At 40.7% G+C, this 21,875-nt stretch overlaps 1 protein-coding gene across 8 annotated transcripts in view; it reads left to right on the top strand.

Annotated features, from left to right (window-relative positions):
- ralgps2 (Ral GEF with PH domain and SH3 binding motif 2) overlaps window positions 1–21,875 on the top strand; it is a 574,026-nt gene that overhangs the window by 125,395 nt on the left and 426,756 nt on the right. For all 8 annotated transcript variants that reach the window (XR_005945530.1, XR_005945531.1, XM_041208585.1 and 5 more), the window contains one exon: window positions 18,407–18,531. Coding sequence is in view for 6 of the 8 variants with exons in the window: in XM_041208585.1 (XP_041064519.1) it covers window positions 18,475–18,531 (57 nt within the window). In the remaining 2 variants the exon portion in view is untranslated. The remainder of the gene's footprint in view (window positions 1–18,406; window positions 18,532–21,875) is intronic.

Below are 21,875 nucleotides of genomic sequence, written 5' to 3' on the forward strand. Positions count from 1 at the left end.
CACATGGCTACAAATTACCACTATTATAGCTTTTAACAAATTCCCAAACTAATCTCCATTAAGGCAACAGCAACACACAGACTTAACCAAACACCGGGCAAAGCATTTTCACCTTATGAATTCAAAATGAGGTTGTTTTCACTGTGGAGCCAGTTGGAGGCTTGCAGCTGCCTTTTGATCTTACATTGCCTCTGCCTGCATACCCGAAAACTACTGAAGTTATATCTACCAACCCCGTTGAATGTTAATTCTCATTATATCAACAACCTTTTTGAACTTCACCTTTTAACAATGAAACTCCAATCATAATACCAATTTTATTAGTAATATAAACATATGGCTTGATAGCTGCTAGAAAGGCGTCAATTTTCACCCCACTGCCTGAATGCTGCATTCAAAAAATGCAAATGTACGCTCTCTTTTGTGTATCAAAACTAGTACATATCAAAGAACCCAGACTAGCTAGCTTTAATCCAATTAAGGCGTACCTGGAGACTAAACCTCTACTTTAAAAGAAAAATGTTTTCCAAAATATTATGTACATTAATAGCTTAATGACAGCCATCTCCAACAGGAGAGAATTTAACCATCAGCCCTTGACATTCAATGGCATGACCATCACTGAATCCTCAACTGTCAACATCCTGGGGATTACCATTGGCCAGAAACTGAACTGGATTAGCCATATAAATACTATGGCTACAAGAGCAGGTCAGAGGCTAATCCTGCGACAAGTGACTCACCTTCTGACTCCTGAAAGCCTGCCCACCATTTACAAGGCACAAGTCAGGAGTGGAATGGAATACTCTCCAATTGCCTAGATGAGTGCAGCTGCAGCAACAGCAAAGAAGCTTGACACCATCCAGGATAAAGCAACCCACTTGATTGGCACCCTTTTCACAAATGTTCACCCTCTCCACCAGCGATTCACAGTAGCAGCAGTGTATACCAATTACAAGATGCTCTGCAGAAACTCACCAAGGCTCCTTAGGCAACACCTTCCAAACCCACTACCACGATCATTTAGAAGGACAAGGGCAGCAGATACATGGGAACACCACCACCTGGAAGTTCGCGTCCAAGCCACGCACCACCCTGAATTGGAACCATAGCGCCGTTTCTTCACTGGTGCTGGGTCAAATTCCTGGAACTCCCTTCCTAACAGCACTGTAGGTGTACCTACACCAGATGGACTGCAGCGGTAAAGAAGGCACTCCACACCACCTTCTCAAGGGCAATTAGGGATGGGAAATAAATGTTGGCCTAGCCAGCGACGCCCACATCCCGTAAGTGAATTTTAAAAAATCCAGAGCGTTAATGGGATGTTTTTTGGACTGGAGGAAGGTTTGTCATGGAGTTCCCAGTGTCGGTTTTAGGACCCTTGTTCTTCCTGATATATATTAATGACCTAGACCTTGGTGTACAGGGCATAATTTCAAAATTTGCAGCTGATATGAAACTTGGAAGCATTGTGAACTGTGAGGAGGATAGTCTAGAACTTAAAAAGGACATAGACAGCTTTGTGGAATGGGTGGACAAGTGGCAGAAGAAATTCAATGCAGAGAAAGGTGAAGTGATTCATTTTGGTAGGAAGAATGCAGAAAGCCAATATAAAATTAAGGGTACAAATCTAAAAGGGTACAGGAGCAGAGGGACCTGGTTGTACATTAAAAGTGGCAGGATAGGTTGAGAGAGAGTTTAATAAAGCATACAGCATCCCAGGCTTTATTAATAGGGGATTAGGGTGCAAGAGCAAGGAGGTTATGTTAAATTTGTAGAGAACACTGGTTGGCCTCAGTTGGAGTATGGTGTCCAGTCCTGGGTACCACACTTTAGGAAAGAGAGTGCAGAAAAGAGTCATGAAAATGTTTTCTGGAATGAGGAACTTCAGTTAGATAGATTAGAGGGGTTGGGGTTGTTTTCCTTGGAGAAGAGAAGGTTGAGAGGACATTTGGTAAAGTTAAACAAAATCACAAGGGGTCTGGACAGAGTAGATATGGAAGAACTGTTTCCATTGGTGGAAGGATCGAAAACAAGAGGGCACAGATTTAAGGTAATTGACAAAAGAAGCAATGGAGACATGAGGACATAGTGAATGGTTGGAATCTGGAATGCACTGCCTAAAAGTGTGGTGGAGGCAGGTTCAATCAAGGCATTTAAGAGGTAATTGGATTATTATCTGAAAAGGAAGAATCTGCAGGGCTAGGGGAGAAGGCTGTGGAGCAGCACTAGGAAAACGAATTACTCCTCCAGAGAACTAGCACAGACACGACGGAGTGGAATGGCGTCCTTCTATGCTTTAACCATTCTGTGACTCAGGTTGCATTTGAATTAAAAGGGGTGGAATCAAAGTGAACATGAGGAACCTTTTTTGGGGACTTGCATTTTATGGAAGGTACAGTGTGTGTTTCACAGTTCATGTGCATTGATATTAAAACAAAATATTGCAGATATTGGAAATCTGAAATAGAAACAGAAGATACTGGAAATACTCAGCAGGTCAGGCAGCATCCGTGGAGAGAAAAAGAGTTAACTTTCCAGGTCATCAGAACTGAAGGAAGATAGAAATGTGAGGTTTTCAGCCACTGGATGGGGGAGCGACAGGAAGAACATAAGAGAGAGGTTTGTGATAGGGTGGAGGGCAGGAGAGATTAACTGTCCAAAGATTTCATGATGAAAAAGCCAAAGAGAGTGGTAATCTGTATCGTAAAGAAACAAAAGATGTGTCCAGATGAGATGTGAATAGTTACATAGCAGCTTTCTGAATGCAACATGAAGGGATAAAGAAAGAAACAAAGCAAGACTGAGCCAGCGAAAAAAAAACGCAGAACAAGATAGAGATAGAAGTTATGATCTGAAATTGCTAAACTCAGTGTTGAGTCCAGAAGCCTGTGGAATGCCAAGTCACAAGATAAGGCGCTGCGCCTCAAGCTTGAGTTCGGTTTTATTGGAGCACTGTAGCAGGCCATGGACAGAAAGATCAGAGTGAGAACAAGGTGGAGAATTAAAATGACAAGCAACAGGAAGCTCAGGGTCATGCTGGCAGACCGAGCAGAGGTGCTTCGCAAAGCGGTCACCCAATCTGCATTTGGTCTCCCCAGTGTATACCCACATTGTCAGCAGTGCGTACAGCAGAGGTTCCCAAACTATGAGTCAGGACCCACAATGGTGTCACAGAGGTTGCATTTTAGATTGTGAGCTGCCTCTCATCCAAGCTGCTAAGCTGACTAGAGAGGAGAAGTCCCAGTCCAGAGGATCTGATGTGACAGTCCTGCATCCACTGGATCAGTTCTACCAAATGGTATGGGGTGGACCATGAACCCAAAGTGCTCTTATAGTGATGAGTTCAAGTGGGCCTGGGATGTTTGTGTACTGATCTGGTGCAGCTGGAAGCCCGCAGGTGTAACCCAGTGACTGACTAAGGGAGGGAAAAACTCGGAGATCACATGTTTGAGCCGGATAGGTGAGTGCTGGCTTCAAATTTCACTGTATTTCTGCTGCTCTCTACTTGTGGTACTGCAGGCTGAGGACTCTGCTTTACAGGTACTGGCAACTAGACCAAATGTGGGGAAGAGGACAGGAGCTGGTGCGTGAGTGTGGGGCTGGGGAGGGTGTTTCAGAAGAGGGGCTGCTGAGTGAGTTAGTGCGGGGTAGAATTGGAGTGGGTAAGAGGATCTAGTGTGTGTGTATGGGGGGAAGGGTGTTGGCAAGAGGGACGTGTGTGTGTGGTGATGGGAGAAGGGTTTATTCCAATGTGTCTGCCGGAGTGGAGGGGGTGGAATGGGGCTCCACGGAGTCTTCTGTTACCAGGGAATATGCAGAGCTTGGCTAAAACCTGCATGAGTTCATAAAATAATATTTTTACAAAGTGCTTTAAAACACAGATTATCATATTTATATGAGGTGTTATATGTTTGATCTATACTACACAAACTTTACTAGTTATGTACTGAATGTCACTGTGCTGCTTTATTGCTTTTTAAAATTGTTTTTGCAAGAATCTGGATCATGTTAATTTTCAGATATATTGGAAAATAGTTTTAGAAGTACTGGACTACAGTATACTAAATTGAAAGATGATCAAGCAAATCATTGTTTCACTTGGAAGAATTGTTTGGGCCTTGGATGGTGAGGAGAGAAGTTAAAAGTTAGGTGTTGCAACTCCTGCGCTTGCATGGAAATGTACCTTAAGAAAGGGTGAGGATATTGGAGGTGACTGAGGAGTGAACCAGGGTGTCGTAGAAGGTATGCCTTGAAGGGGGAGGGTAAGGGAAGATCTCTTTGCATCTGTTTTTGCGATGAAACCTTCTATTCTAGTGCTTCTGATATATCTTCCTTTTTCCTCAGCCAAGGATTCCCAGCCAGCGTGGTTGACAGGGCCGTCCACCGTGTCTGATCTATTTCACGGACTACTGCTCTCAACCCTTCTCCTCCCTCCCAGAATCATGAAAGGGTTCCTCTTGTCCTCATCTTTCCAGCACCCCCCTGCAACAGCCTCTGTGTTCAAATGGATCTTCCTCTGCCATTTCTGCCACCTTCAGCCTGACACCACCGCTAAACACATCTTCCCCTGTCCTCCCCTTTCAGCATGTACTTCTTTCAATTTAATATACTGCATTCAAAACAGTAAGTGTTAGGAAAACGTTGGATGTCTTGCAGCGTCTGTGGAGAGAGAAGCAGAGTTAACTCTTCGAATCCAACATGACTTTTTTTTGGAACACAATATATTTCTGTATATTGCATTTGCTACTCATGACATGGTCTCCTAATCCACTGAAGCTCAACCCAAGCTTGAGGAACAATATCTTTCGACTTGGCACTCTTCTGGACTTAACATTTAGTTCAACAATTTCAGGTCACAACCTCGGTTCCATCTTTTTTTTTGCTGATTCAGTCTTATTTCCTTTTTGTACTTTATCCTTCCATGTTCCATTCAAACGGCTGTATGTAGCCATTCACACCTCATCTTGACACCCTTTGTTTTTTTTCTCTCTATACCCATTCTCATTCTCTTTGGTTTTTGCACCATGAAATCTTTTATTATTTAATCTCTCCTGCCCTCCACTCTTTGACAAACCTTCCCTTTGTTCTTCCAGCCCCTTCCTCCCTTTCACTGGCTTAAAACCAATACATTTCTATCTTCCAGTTCTAATGCAAGGTCATCGACCTGAAACATTAACTTGGTTTCTCTTCACAAATGCTGCCTGACCTGCTGAGTATTTTGAGCTTTTCCTGTTTTTTTTATTTCATGTGCATGGTAACTTTAAACTGACATTCCGTGAACACAAACTCAATCCTAAACACATCTGAAGTCCTGAGAATAAGAGCCTAGTTCCAAAGGGACACATTTTTGTAGGATTTTAAAAATTGAAATCTTCCCAGCTGTGTTTTCCATTGCTGATTCCTGTTGGCAGAGGCTTCTTAACTTTGATAACGGAAAAATCTGCGCTTTCTTAGGTAAATGCCTCAATGAACTCCAGTCTGCCTGTGATAACACCCTCTTACTTAAAGCTGCCTGAAAATTTACTACTTTTTTCATTTTTTTATTTTGTATTCCTCATTTTGAAAATGAATCATTATCTTCACAAAATTGTCATTTGCATTCTGTTTTATAAATTTGACATATTGTTAGGTTAGATCAACTCAGGTAAAAGCATTACATTGCTCTCCACCAGTGTGTAATGAGTTCCCTCATAAAGATGTGCTGATTACGCATTCTCAAGTTTTGTGTAAAGTTAGCTTGTAATTGAATTTGGCTGACTTGCTTTTCTAATATTGACTTCTCTTTTTGATGAAGTGAAGAAGTAAGACGAAGATTTTGAATTACCTCTTCCTGGCACAGCTGTTACCTAACCGATTATTGACCTGCAGTAGAGTTGCATTGCTTAATGTTATATAAATTACCTTTTGTCCATTGAGATATATTTGCTGGGATATTACATATGTGGGAATTTTGTTACAAGTGCTCTTTCTGAGTCATGGATCTAGCATCCGTATTTAAAGAGAACAACCTGTATTTGCTCTCAAATTATTGTTGGTCATTTTACAAAAACGTCAATCGCTTTCTGGAAGTGTGGTGCTAATATAGGTAATGTGCCTGACTGTCAAACATCTATGATGATTGGAGACAGACCATCATCTGCACTAGTCCGCATACATTGCGCACATTTCGATATCCATTTGTGTGGAAACACTTTGACTTGAGTCGTTTAAATTTAATTTGTTTCTGCTCCAGTGTATAACACTCATTTATGAAGAGCTGCTTGGAAGATTTGATCAAGCATAATATTTGGTGTTACTTGCTGCTTGAAATGTGAAAGTACTTTGTTTCCTTTTATGGTTTTTATTTGTTTGCTGTCTCCAACTGCTAAAGGTTTGAAGAGTCTCTCTCATACGGGTGAAGGCAAAAGTAGCTGTACCACTCACCAAGACTGAAGTTATTTCAAATTACTTCTACAGTGCTTTATTCTTGTTTTAGATCTTCAAAATAAAACTCATTTCTCAGCCTGTAGAGGTAGCAGGAATTTGATGCACCCTCTAAGGAATATTTTAAGATAGCTGACAACTGACATTTAGTTAGATACAGTAATTTTATGACAGCCCAAATTAGCCAGCTTACAATGTCTTGCTCGAGACTTATTAATTTTATAATCACTGGGTCAGAACTGATGAATGGTCATCAGCCTGAAACGTTAACTGTTTCTGTCCACAGATGCTGCCAGATCTGCTGACAATTTCCAGCATTTTCTATTTTTATTCCAAAATATTCCTTCATTGTTTTACTCAGGTATTTTATTGACATTGCCAAAATTAACATTGACTTCACATTTTTCCATATATTTAGTTAAACCTGTGTAGTAGAAACCCTGTCATAAACCCTGTCATAAATAAAGAAAAAAAACCCCAAAATACTGCGGATGCTGAAAATCTGAAATAAAAACAGGAAATGCTGGAAAAACTCAGCAGGTCTGACATCTGTGGAGAGAGAAACAGAATTAACGCTTCGAGTTTGCATGACCCTTCTTCAGAGCTAAAAAGTAGAAATGTGATGAAATTTATACTGTTTAGTGGGGAGGGGGTGGGGTGGAGCAGGTGAAGCTGATGATGTAATTGTTTTTCAAAACTGTGATATGAAAAACAGAACATTATTCAGTGGGTATCTCAAAGGATGAGTTTGATTTGTTTGCCCTGAACGCAATGCTGTTTTAGTGTTTGTGGAAGATGGAGACTAGACAGCTGGCACTTTAAAAGCAATAAAGTAGGTTATTTTGGTGTTCTCTTGTGAATTGTCTTTTGCTCTGACATTTTGAAAGTTGTATTTGAAAGCAGTAACATTTAAGTGTTCACTGCAACAGTGAATTGAGGACAAAGTTGATTAGTTGAAGGACATGACCTTTGGTCTTTTAAATCAATCAGCCAAACTGATCATCAATTCCATGCAGTGATGCACTGTTTGCACTCGTTTGCATTGGCTTACAAGACAATTTTTTAAACCTGCCTTAGCAGTGGCAAGAACTTCATTGGAGTGAAAAAATGGCCAGTGTTTCATTTTCCCTAAAATATTCTCAGCTGTGTTTATGTATTTTATTTTGCGCATTTAAATAGGTTTAATTATGACTTGTTTGGTAAAACAGTCTACTTGCTAATACCATCTGGTCTTTTGTTGTGGGAAGCAAAGCAAGCACACTAATGTGTAACTGCTGCCATCTAGTGTACCCATGTAGGTGTATTCATCATTCATGTTTGAGGCGAAGCCTATTTCATTTTCACGCATAGGAAAATTAAAATAAACACTGAAAGAGTTTGATGCACGTGATGCAAATTCATTTACACCTTAAGCTCTTCTTAAAGCAAGCTATAGCATCTAGTGGTCAATAATACAAAGATTAAGGTTAGGGTTAATTCAGTTCCTTAAAAGATTTTGTATTTCAAAAGTATTAGTGCCACTTTTTCTTCTAGAAACGTTTTTTTAATACAAATTTCACCCATCCTATCCTGAAGATACTAACTCCTGCCAGGAAATAGTTCATGGTCACCCAGTGTTAACTAACCTGTAATTCTGTAGGCATGAATGTTGCCAGGTAATTCCACTGCAAGGGGCATAAAAGCCAAGATAAGAACCAATCTTTTTCCTCACATATCCACATAGGTTCACTGGACAGCAATCAAGATTAGGAACTATGTCTGACTTTTATTCCTCAGCCTAGAGTCGATGCGACCACTTGCTGCACTTCAACTTTTACTTAGCTGAGAGCTAAATCAACATGTGCTTGAAACTGAACATGGCCCGTCTGGCCTGTGTGGCTTTATACCACACTTAGTGATGGTTTGCTTTTATTCGCAAGGCTGATTCTATTCTTGGCTGTGACTATTAATGGACAAGGCTGAAAGATAGTGTGGAAGCAGAAAGTAGAGGAGGCGTGACTGGAAATTATCAGCAAAGGCACCTTGGGCTGCTGTCCTCCATCTAGCAACCAACAACAGCAAATTGCCTTTTTATATTGCCTTTATTGTGGCAAAATGTCTCCTGGTGCTTCACAGGACTGAATATCAAACTAAATTTGACACTGAGGCACATGAGATATTAGGACAAGTGACCAAAAGCTTGGTCAAAGTGGTAATTTTTAAGGAATGTCTTAAAGGAGAAAAGAGAGGCGGGATGGTTCAGGGAGGGAATTTCAGAACTTAGGACCTCAGCAGCTAAAGGCACATTTACCACTGATGGAGTGATTAAATTGGAGGATGTGGAAGAGGTCAGAATTGGAGGAGAGCAGATATCTTAGAAGGTTATAGGACAGGAGCAGTTTATAGAGGTAGGCCTTTAAGGAATTTAGAAACAAAGATGAAAATTTTAAAATCGAGGCATTACTCGACTATGGGTGGATGGGATTCAGTGTAGGTTAGGATATTGGCGGCAGAGTTTTGGATGAACTTAAATTTATTGTGGGTGGAAGATGGTCTGACCAGAGTGAGTTGGTAAAGTCAAATCCAGAGATACAAATGCACGGATGAGGGTTTCAGCAGTAGATAAACTAGGTACAGAACTGCATCAATGGAGTTCTGGAAGCTGTCCTCTGGTGACACTCACCTGCCTGTGTCGTTATGATCTAGCTTTGAAAAAGGAGGGAAAGCAACACATTCAGAATAAAGCAGAGCTTTTATGATAGCTGAGAATTGGTATGGGGCAAAATGCAGTAACGTATTCTGATTCACTGCATTTTAAGAAATGTAAAGGGACAAAGCAGTGTGCTTTGTTTCTTTACGACTGCCATCACCCTCCCTCGACCTTTGCCTTTTGTTCTGTGACATCTTTGGTATTTAATTTTGTGCACCTTAGACCCCCCCCTTTCAAAAGCATAAAACCCATCACAGATGCACCTCACTTCATTTCTGCAGAAGTCGTATTGGACTCGAAATGTAAATTCTGTTTCTTGCTCCACAGATGCTTCCAGACCTGTTGAGTTTTTCCAACACTTGTTTCTATTTCAGATCTCTAGCATCCTCCGTATTTTGCTCTTATTTAAGTGTTAGAATATTTTTGCCTGGCAGCTGTGGTTACAGTGCCTGCTTGAGATGAAGCTGGGTCAAAGTGGACTCGCTGCTTGTGGATTTATGCTTATGTGTTTACTGATAAAAGTTTTACTGATTGAAAAGTATTGACCTTAACGATACTAAAAATTAGAGGATTGTGCAGCTTGTGTTGTTACAAAAATGGAAACCAGGAGTGTTATAAATGTTGCAATATGCATGTATTTCTCCAAGCTAATTTACAGATTGAATCACTTAGACCTGCTAATCCTTTACAAAGCTGTTAGTGCTTTCAGCAACAAACTACATGCACTGGTGCCTGTGAAGAGTGACACATGATCACCCTCGATAATGGTTTTCCACATGCCTCTTTGATCCCAGGTCAACATAAAGTAGAAAAAGGTCCCGAGATCAGTCAAACAGAAGCAGAACAGAAATGAGAGAGGGTAACTGAAAATGTGGTTCATAGGGCAGATTTTAAGGATACGTTTCAAGATGACGATGGATATTGAAAGGGAGAGGATGTTTGATGTGCGAGTTCCACAGTGTAAGGATGAAGAAGTCATACTGTTGAATAAATGCTGGTGTCCTTTTTTGAAGCCCGTTCCAAATCAGTAAGGCAAAACTTCTGCCAAATCAACTGCGCGGGACTGGACACTATCTGGATGGCCTAAAACCATCTTCCCCGCCAGCTCCTGTTTTTGCAAATATCAAATGGTCAACGTTCCAGGGAAGGAAAAAGGAAATGCTTCACAGAGACTTTGAAGCTCTCCTTGAAGCATGGCAACATTAATCTTAATGACTGGAGAGGAGCTTGCTGCCAGTTATTTAGAATGACAAAAACTTGTCTATTAAGCTGCAATGTGCTTTGAGTCACATTTTAAAGTTGAGGTAGAGTGGCAGTCGAGGAGAAAAGAATAGGAAGCAAATCCTGCACTCTGGACCCCACAACCTGGTGGGATGTCCTGCCTCATGTGCCCAAGGATTTGTGGGTCGAGAATTGGTCTGTTCAGTGACATGAATACCGGTGGCAGAAACTCCCAACCCTTAGGAAATGTCATCTTCGAATTGAGGGACAGCCCAACGACTCAAGAAACCACAAGCTGGCTGAAGGCTTTGCCACAATTGTAAAGTGTAGTGAGGGAGAATAGCACGGCTGACCAGAAATTGCAAGAGCTGAGCTGTGGGCAGGACACAGTGCTAGAAGAAGTTGTGGAGGTCAAGTGTGTTATTTGTAGATGAGATTGGGGATTTCAAGGTTGAAGCACTGAAGGCTGGGACTGTCAAGGACTCGGATGATGGGTGAGTAGGCTACTTTATGGAATGGGCTGAGGATGTGGAAATTTATGTCGGATAGAACTTGAAAGAAGGGTACGGGGAAAAAACTGGAGGTGGTTAATACCTAAATGAGCAGCAGTTGAGTGATGTATAAACAATGATGAAAGATATTGGGTAAACTGTTCAGCAACATCCGCAACATTTACCACAGATCACAAGAAATGTACCAGTTCAACTGGGCCATAGAACTGCCAATTAGAATTGCTGCTTTCTGTAACAAGTCCCCAAGATAACAGGATACAATTCTATTCCATTAATGACTTGCCCTTAAATGATTCAATTTAGTTGCTAGTTGGTATTGCAACAACAATTTACATTTAAATAACACTTTTAATGCAGTAAAATGTCCTAAGAACTTGACAGACTTCAAACAACATTTGACACTGAGCCACCTAAGGTGATCTTGGAACAAATGATCAAGAACTTGGTCGAAGAGAGGTTTTTTTAAGGAGTGCCATCATAGAATCATAGAATGGTTACAGCACAGAAGGAATCCATTTGGCCTCTTGAGCTCATGCCAGTTCTTTGCAAGAGCTGGTTAGCTCCTCTAGCTCTGAGATTCAGAAGGATCTGGGTGTCCTAGTGCATGAATCACAAAAGGCAGTATGCAGCCATAGCAAGTAATTAGGAAAGCTAATAGAATGTTATCATTCATTGCGAGGGGAATTGAATACAGAAGTAGGAGTTTATGCTTCAGTTGTACAGGGCACTGGTGAGACCACATCTGGAGTACTGTGTACAGTATTGGTCTCCTTATTTAAAGAAACATGTAATTGCGTTAGAAGCAGTTCAGAGAAGGCTTGCAAGGCTAATACCAGAAATGGGTGGGCTGTTTTGTAAGGAAAGGTTGCACAGATTAGACTTGTATCCACTGGAGTTGAGAAGAGCAAGGGGCGATTTGATTGAAACATAAAAGATCCTTTAGGGATCTTGACAGAGTGGGTATGGAGAGGATGTTTGCTCTTGTGGGAGAATCTAGAACTAGCAGTCACAGTTTGAAAATAAGGGATTGCTCATTTAAGTCAGAGATGAGGAGAAACCTTTTTCCCTGAGGGTCATGAGTCTCTGGAACTTTCTTCCTCAAAAGGCAGTGGAAGCAGGCTCTTTGAATATTTTTAAGGCAGAACTAGATAGATTCTTGATTAACAAAGGGGTGAAAGATTATCGGGGGTAGGTGTGAGGTTACAGTCAGATCAGTCATGATCTTATTGAATGGCAGAGCTGGCTTGAAGGCTGAGTGGCCTAATCCTGTTCCTAGTTCGTATGTTTGTTTGTACCCCACCTTTTTCCTGCATGCCTGCCATTTCTTTCCCCATTGGGTGCTTATCCAATGCATTTTGAAAGCTGCAATTGAATTTGCACTTACCTTGCTTTCAGGCAACGCACTCTAAATCATCTTAAATGAGTGAGAGAGGTAGCCTGGCAGAAAATTGAGGGAGCAAATTTCAGAGCTTAGGACCTAGACAGCTAAAGGCATAGCCACCTATGACAGAGCAATGAAAAATTGGCAAGTATAGAAGACCACAATTGGGGGAAATATGCCTACATTTATTCAGAAACCTTGTCTCCTTGTACTGCTGTCTAGTTTTAAATCTATTCTGATGTAATTTTGAAGATGGTGCCACTCACTATATGGCTCAGGACTACATCTAATTTCCATATCTTACTATGGAAGATCTGACACCTCGTGCTTCTTAGACTGTCATTCATGGTTTCCGTATTGTTGGATGCTGTCTGAGCTGGGAATGAATGCTAGCCCTCCTTTTGTAATTGGAATTTATCTCTTGGCTCCTTTACAGTATTTCAACTTCAATCTCTGAATCTTTGGTCACTTCTTCTTATTCTCCTTTTACCTCTGCATGAGTCCAGCTATCAAACTGTGAAATGCCTTGGATGCTTTTATAATGTTAAAGTTATTTTACAAATCCAAGTTGTTAAAATTGCATTGCTGTAGAATGTTCAGGCATACATTTGTGGCCCATCATTTTTTCCAGTAGTTATTGCTGTCTTGGGTTTTCAAAATTCATTCTTAGAGCATGAATGTCATTGGCAAGTCCAGCATTTTTTGCCCATCTGTAATTGTCTTTGTGAAGGTGGTGATGAACCAGCTATGAACTGCTGCAGTCCATGTTGTGTAAGGACACCCACATTGCTGTTAGAAAGGGAGTTCCATTTGACCCAATGACAGTGAAGGAACAGTGATATAATTCCAAGTCAGGATGGTGTGTGACTTGGAGAACTTCCAGGTGGTGATGTTCCCATGCATCTGTTGCTCTTGTCCTTCTAAATGGTAGTGATCGTGGATTTGAAAGCTGCTATCTAAGGAGTAGTGCATCTTGTAGATGGTACACACTGCTGACACTGTGCATTGGTAATGGAGGAAGTGTTTAAGTTGGTGGATGGGGTGCCACTCAAGCGGGCTGCTTTGTCCTGAATGGTTTCAAGCTCCTTGAGTGTTGTTGGAGCTGTATTCATCCAGGCAAGTGGAGAGTATTCCTTCGCATTGCTGACTTGTGCCTTGTAGTGAGAGTGGCATTTGGCTTGGAGGGGAACTTGCAGATGACAGTGTTCCCATGCAGCGGCTGCCTTTGTCCTTCTGGGTGGCAGAGGTCATGGGTTTGGAAAGTACTGTCAAATGTCCTGTAGTGAATTGCTGCAGTATACCTTGTAAATGGTCCAACTTCCTAATACTGAGCACCAGTGGTGGAGGGAGTGAATGTTTAAGATGGTAGTTGGGATGCCAATCGAGTAGGCTGCTTTGTCTTGGATGGAGCCAAGGGCCTTCACCCATCCAGGTAAGTGGAGAGTATTCCATCACTGAGCTCCTGACTTGCACCTTACAGATGGCGGACTGATTTGGGGAAGCCAAGAAATCAGTTATTCGCTGCAGAATTCCTAACCCCAGACCTGCTATGTCGGCCAGATCCCATGAGCATCTTTGAAATGAGTGTTTGGGCCCTTGGATGGTGCACTCATTTCAAGTGAAGCAGCATTTCACTTGCACTTCCCTCAACTTAGTCTACTGCATTCGTTGTTCCCAATGCAGTTTCCTCTACATTGGAGGGACCAAACGCAGACTGGGTGACCGCTTTGCAGAACACCTTCGATCTGTCTGCAAGCATTACCCAGACCTCCCTGTCGCTTGCCATTTCAACATTCCACCCTGCTCTCATGCCCACATGTCCGTCCTTAGCTTGCTGCATTGTTCCAGTGAAGCTCAATGCAAACTGGAGGAACAGCACCTCATCTTCCGACTCTGCACTTTACAGCCTTCTGGACTGACTATTGAGTTCAACAATTTTAGATCATGAACTCTCTCCTCCATCTCCACCCCCTTTCTGATTTTCCCCCTCCTTTTTGTTTTTTCCAATAATTTATATAGATTTTTATTTTCCCACCTATTTCCATTATTTTTAAATGTATTTCCATCCATTGTTTTATCTCTACCTTTTAGCCTTTTTCGATTCCTTCACCCCACCCCAGCCCCACTAGGGCTATCTGTACCTTGCTGGTCCTGCTTTCTATCCTTAATTAGCACATTCCTTTAGTTAATATCACCACCTTCAACACCTCTTTGTCCTTTTGTCTGTGACATCTTTTGGTTATCTCCTCCTATCACTGGCCCTCTATCCAGCTCTTCTTGTCCCAACACCCCCCCCCCCCCCCCCCCCCAACCAGCTTATATTTCACTCTTTTTCTATTTTTCCTTAGTTCTGTTGAAGAGTCATGCAGACTCGAAACGTTAACTGTGCTCCTCTCCACAGATGCTGCCAGACGTGCTGAGTTTTTCCAGGTGTTTTTGTTTTGGATTTCCAGCATCCGCAGTTTTTTTGCTTTTATCTTAGTGTTTTGGCTTGTAAACTGGGCTCTGTCCTTTTATCTTGAAATCCTCAACTTTTCAAGTTGTAGTTAAATTTATTTGAAGTGAAATTTGGCTCAACTTTTTTTGTGGAATTTCATTGTTCCTTGCAAGGCATGTATTTCTGAGTTAATGGTGATACATGTATATTTGTATGTCACACAGATTTAGCAGATCCGAATGAATCCTGGCACATGTTGGGTCACAACACTTTTTATTAACTGTTTTCATAGGTCACTTAATAGTTCAAAAGAGTGTGCAAATGTGGCCGTGTAAATCAGTGGAATCTCAGCTAGAATTGACTCAGATGCTTGGTGAGAAAACAAAACCTTTTACACCAGGATATTGAGCAGCTTTTGTATATTAAGCCATTCAGAAATAAATCCTTTTGTTGCACAATTACTGTATCCTTCTATTTTGCTGCCCAGCTCACCCCTGCCTCAACCCACCATGACCAGTCTTTCAGTCTGGACCTACTTGACCTTGAGCTGTGTTGCTGTCCCATATCTTCTGCATCATAAAGACCACCTACCCCCACTCTTGCTTTTTCCTCTTCCTGAACTACTGCTGAAATCCTCAACCTTTGTGCTTCTCACCTCTTAATTTGACCACTCCAGTGCTCTTCTGGCCAACCTCCCATTCTTCATGAATTTCAGCTCATCCAAAACTCTACTGCTGCATCCTGTCTTGTACCTGCTTGTCCATTATCCTTGATCTACATTGGCTTCTGGTTCTTCAACATTAAAAATGTAATTTTCTCATGCTCATATTTAAACCCCTCCATGGCCTATCCCGTTTTATCTCTGAAACCTTCACTAGCCCAGCAGTGCCCTTCTCTGAACTTTACATTCTTCTGTCTGTGGCCTCTTGTGTATCCCCCTCCTTTCACCCTTGATGGCCACACCTTCAGCTATATCAGCCTTACACTTTTGAACTTCCCATCCTAAACCCTAAACTTCTTCCTTTGATACCCCATTTAAAATTCTTCTTCTTTCGCTAAGCTTTTGTTCACCACTCTTAATATCTCCTTCCTTGGCTTCAATTAGTCCTATGGCTTTGCGAAGCAACTGGGGACATATTTTGTATGTTGCAAGTCCTAAAAGTCATGAGGACTCGAAACGTCAACTCTTTTCTTCTCCGCCGATGCTGCCAGACCTGCTGAGTTTTTCCAGGTAATTCTGTTTTTGTTTTGGATTTCCAGCATCTGCAGTTTTTTTGTTTTTATCTAAATAAATGCATATTGTTGCTTTAATTGTGTTATGAGCTAATAAAGCTGCATTACAGCATAGATTCAACTATTGTTCCTTGTCCAGTGTTGTGATCCTAGTTAATGTTAATACTGGACAAGTCAGATCCCAGAATGAAACCTGGCTTGACAGATCTGAATTTTTATTTTAAGTAACTCTGGGAAAAAGTTACTGAACAAATTCACAGGAGTTTGCTGATCAACTTTTAACACACAGAATAAAATATTTGCTCAGATAAGAAAAATGAACTATATTACACCAGACAAAAAGTTTGGAAAGATCTCAATACAAGCACAAGTAGATTATTCAATTTCCCAATTTTCCTTTGCCCAACAATACCTTTACAGATGCACAAACTTGTGAAGAGTTACCACTAGCTTGACACAAAGGCTCCTTGCTTGGAACTGGCACATGTGAAAATAGTTTTCTTCCAGTGAATTCTTGAGCATTCACTTGATGCTGCTCATCCAACTTGTGTATCTCCCCGAGACAGTCGAAAGTGACTGCACTTTAAGCTCACTGTTTTAGTCCTATAACTGAGTCCTATAATTGGCTATTCAGTTAACAACTGTACCACTAGCCTTGTACTTTTCTAGGCAACAGCCAGTTTTTTCTATTTTGTTTTTTTCCCCAAAATCACTCAACTTCTAACCCCTTTAACTTCAGGGGTTGTAAAACCTCACTAAAAATGTGTATACATAACCAAACCCAAAAGATTGACTTTTCAGCCACAGGTCCATCCAAATTTTTAGGCACAAAGGTCCATAAAAAAAACCTAAATAAGACTGGAGCCATCTTACCTTTCTTATCACAAATACACATATATAAAAAATTCAATTTCAAAATTATATATTGTTCTCACACAAGCAAGCTTCTGTTCCTTGGACAGCTTTGAATGGGCTGTGCTTGGTGTGATCAGAATTTGAATTGCATTTGCTTGCTTCTGCCTTTGGATGTTTTAGCACATATAACGCTGAGAGTGATCAGAGGCAAAGTTGTGGACTGGACTTTTGCAGCTTCATAGCTAGGGTTAAAGATACATGTTTGTATCTGCACAATTTCAAATTTTCCTTGTGAAGTTTGAAAACAAGTATGGCAGATGATTTAGTTAAATTCAAATTGAATTTAGGAAAACATGATTTCTCTGATTGATTTGATTGCCTTTAACCATGAGGCTATGGAAATTCAGAAGTTTCTAGATTTGGTACCTGGCCTGTTCTGGGTTGGTTGATCTTTTTGAGAGCAAATCAATCCTGGAACCACTAAGGCCGTCAGGAGTGAACAGGATTATGCTTGGCTTTAGAAAAGACTGGCAAAACATGAATGAGATAATGGACATATTTGCAATATGCTGGCAATATTTGATATCTTGAGAAAGGAAAATATAGGCAAATAATACATTCAGAGAAATTAAATTCAAGATCATTCAAATCATATGTTTCATTTGGTAAATAAATTGTTAATACTTCGGGATAAGCTGACCTCACTGATCACTTCTAAATTTCTACATCATTTAGAATGGGATTAGTGAGCATGTTGGGAATTTAAGTGCATAGATATTGTAGTTAGTGTTAATGTTACAATTTAAATGTAAAACTCTTGTTGCAGAAACATATTCAGGCATATGCAATTAATAACAAAACAAAAACAGAATTACCTGGAAAAACTCAGCAGGTCTGGCAGCATCGGCGGAGAAGAAAAGAGTTGACTAAAAAGAAAATTAGCACCTCAAATTTATTCCTTCACAACAATTGCCATAAATTGACAAAGCAACTGATGATTTTAAATTATTCAAATGAGAAAAAGGTTAGATAGAAGCAGATCATCAATTGCTATCACTGCTTGTTTGTCCCTACAACCACACCCCCCCTCCACCTCTCTCTCTCTCTCTATCTCTCCGCCCCCCCACACACACACCTTAAACCAGCTTATATTTCAACTCTTTCTTGGACTCGAACTCAAGTTCTGTCGAAGGGTCATGAGGACTCGAAACGTCAACTCTTTCCTTCTCCGCCGATGCTGCCAGGCCTGCTGAGTTTTTCCAGGTAATTCTGTTTTTGTTTTGGATTTCCAGCATCCGCAGTTTTTTTGTTTTTATATATGCAATTAATAGTTTGCCATTGTGCAGAAATGTAATCCGCGTTGGAAGTTTTTTTGTGTACAATAATTGGGAGTCAAACTTTTTCTCATTTGAATAATTTAAAATCATCAGTTGCTTTGTCAATTTATGGCAATTGTTTTGAAGGAATAAATTTGAGGTGCTAATTTGCTTTTTAGTCAATCAGCTTGTCATGGAAGAGAAAATTGAATACTCTGGATTTTTCTGACCACATTATGCATCTCCTTTTTAAAGTAAGGTGCTTTACACATAAGGAGACTGTGCTACCCTGGTAGAAATCTTGCAACTGATTGGTGCCATTTCCTTATGTTGCAGAAGCGATGAATCTCCCGTCCTGACCATGAGCTTTCCATAGTGCTGCTGTGGTGGATGGCATTGGAAGTATGGACCTGACCAACGGACAGTCGAGCACTATATATTTCACAGCCACTGCTTCTGAGGTAAGGCTTTTATTTACTCCTTGAAACCTCACACAACTATCTGTATTTATATTTTTCTTATTTGCTAATTTTCTGTGCTTGGAGGCTTGGAATGGGCTTTTCATGAAGGTACATATTAATTTTGGTGAATAAGTCCTAATAACAGCTTGCATTTATATAGTACCTGTAACATAGTCAAATGTCCCAAGGCACCTTACAGGTGTGTCATCAAAAGAAACTTGATGCTGAGCCAGATGAGGAGAGCTTTGGACTGGTTTGGTTAAAGAGGTAGGTTTTAAAAAAGAAGTAAAAAAAAAAAATGGTTAAATGGAAGTGAATGGCTCAGGTCTGGAGTGGCATCCAAAAAGTGCTGCAAATGGACACAGGGAAAATTTAAGTTAAGTAGGTCTGGTTACATAGCAATTATTAGGATACATTTATCCTGTTAAATGGGGGGAATCGAGAGGAGACAATAGGAGGCAATACAGATGTTCCATAGTGGGATAAAATTGACAAAGGCATGGAGGGGTTGGCATGAAGCAATGATGAACACATGTCCAAATTCAGACACAGTTGTGGTGGGCGGGTCAAATCCATAAGCTATTTTAAGGGTATAAAATCAGGTCAACACACTTAGATGTATCCACGGAAATAACAATCCATGAGATAAGCAGAATCAGTTGCGGGGCAGTAAAAAAAAAGGTAGCGAAGTTAGAGGTCACCATAAGATCAGAAACAGTGGAGAAATATACTTTGGCCCAGGAGAGTGGGACTAGATTATAGCTGAAGCTGTAAAATGAGTAAAACCAGTAGGCCAGTCACAGGCTCAGTGGTTAGCAGCGGGGCTAGGCTGTATGGATTACGTAGGATAAACGGCATGAAAACAGGTCATTTGGCCCAACCAGTCCATTTGCATTGTTTATGCTCCACTCCCTCCTCCCATCTTTTCTCATCTAAATCTACCATTGTAACCATCTATTCCCATCTCCTTCATATGATTGTCTAGTTTCCCCTTAAGTGCAACTATATACTTCACTCCAGCCATTCCTTGTGGTAGCACGTTCCACATTCTTACCATTCTTGGGGTGAAGAAGTTTCTTCTGAATTCGCTGTAGGATTTCTTTGTGACTGTCTTATATTGATGACCTATCATTACGCTGTTCTCTGCAAGAGGAAATATTATCCCTGTATTCACTTTGTCAAAACCTTTTATAATTTTAAAGACCTCTTTTTTTCAAGAGAGAAGAATCCAAGCCTGCCAATCCTTTCCTCATATGTATATCCATGCAGTTCTGGTATCATCTTTGTAACTCTTCTCTACACTATTACGATCCCTGTAGAGATGGATAACCTTTCTAAAAAAAAATTTGAATTCCCAGTGACTGACTCGAAGGAATTGCACGATAAGATTTCAAAATTTGAGACTTTTACTGTAACAAACAAATAAACTAAAATCAATGTTGACTAAATGTTACTTAGTAGACAGCTAATAGTGTAACATACAGAAGAGGATTCCTTATTCAGTTTTTTAGTGCAATCGATAGCCCCATGCCATGTTTAAGTGTTATGTTGCACTCAGTAGAATTGAATTCTTATTTTAAAGTCCGGAATCCCTCCCAGCATTTCAACACGCGCTCTTCTCCCTCCTTCATCAGAGAAAGTATTCCAGAATCTTTTTCAAAGTCCCTTTACTCACTCCTCCTGAGCGTACCTGGATAGACTTCCAGCAGCGAGGCGCTGCCTGGCAACTTCTCGGAATTTAAATCTCTCCAAGGTACATCTCTTCAAACAGAGAATCCATTCTCACCAGTATTCTGCCGTCTCAGCAATAGCTTTCCTGTGTCTTCACCCAGCAGCATCTCTCTTCCATATCTCCCAGGTATCTTAGTCTGACTACTTGAGAGTCTGTAGGTCTGCACAAAGCCAGCCCAGCTGTTTCTGCCTTTGCATTCAGGTGCGAAAGCTGGTTCTTGAGCTTTGAAAGGGCTTGACCTGGGCCCTTGGTCCCCATGGCAGCCAGGTCACATTGGCTTATTGTCAGGCAGAACTAGTGGAAAGTCATTGCTCCATTTTACCCTGAATTAAAAGAGGCAATTTAAAACACAACCCTTTATAAAACCCCACACTTATAACTGCACCTTCTTCAGTGCCTCTATATTTTTATACTGTGGCGACCTGAACTGCTTGTAGTGCTCTAAATATGCTGTGATGGAATCTGTGGACAAAACTTGTATTTTTTGAGACCGACCCTAATTGAAAAGGGAAACTGAGAAAGGAAACTGACCCTTCCAGTCACTAAGGAAACAAAGATTGAAACTGAGGATTGGAAACCAGAAGTTCTGAATGAACCTGTATAAAAGGAGACAGAGCCATCAGAGCTCAGTAGAAGTTAATGAGTCAATGGTGCAGTACAGGCAGGCTGAAGAAAACAGGCTAGATCCAGAAGCTAAGAATAAGCAAGTACACAACAGCTGCAACTGTTTCTTTTACTTGAAGATAACATTGGTGGATCTGCATCATTCAGACCAAGTTGAGGAGGTTCTGAAGATGTGTGCCATTTTTGATGAAGACCGCACTTGTGGAATTCGGGTTGGTTGGCACTGCTCTCTGCTGGGGATCAGGCTAAATCTGAGAAGAAGAGGAGCAGAAGGAAGAGAGAGTTTGGAAGGGCTTTGTTGACTGATTTTGATGCCCTATATGCTGAGTAGACTGCCAAACCAATTCATAAGATCTGCCTTAGTTGTATCTGTCATTTATTGTGTCATATGTAGTTTATAATCGACCTCAATTTGCCTGTTAATTTATGTTTAACAGATGTTAAGTTTGGTTTTTATAGATGATAGTATTTAGTCTTTGCTTTGAACTTCATTTGCCAGTTACTCACCCCTACTACAAATTTATTAATGTCCTCTTGTAATTTGGTGCAGTCTTCCTGAGTATTGACTATCCCTCCCACAATTTTGTGTCATCCGTAAGTATGGAAATTGTGTTTTTGATTCCAAAGTTCAAATCATTAATGTAAATTGTGAGTAGCAATGTCCCAGTTCTGATCCTTGTGGAATAGCACTTACCTTTTATTCCCACTCTTTGCTTTCTGTCTTGAAGCCAGATCCCAATCCATTCTGCCACTTGGTTCTTGATTCCATGTTTTCTGACCTTATTCATTAGTCTAATATGGGATAACTTAGTGAAGGCCTTTTAAAATCCAGATAAATTACATCTACTGCATTGACATTGTCTACTCTCTCTGTTACCTCCTCAAAAAATTCAGAAATTGGTCAAGCAAGACACTTGCTTTTGAAATCTATGTTGTCGAATCATTATGATATTTCTCATTTCTCAATGTTCATCTGTTCTCTTCTTTA

The sequence above is a fragment of the Carcharodon carcharias genome, chromosome 16, assembly GCF_017639515.1.
Source record: "Carcharodon carcharias isolate sCarCar2 chromosome 16, sCarCar2.pri, whole genome shotgun sequence".
NCBI lineage: Eukaryota > Metazoa > Chordata > Chondrichthyes > Lamniformes > Lamnidae > Carcharodon > Carcharodon carcharias.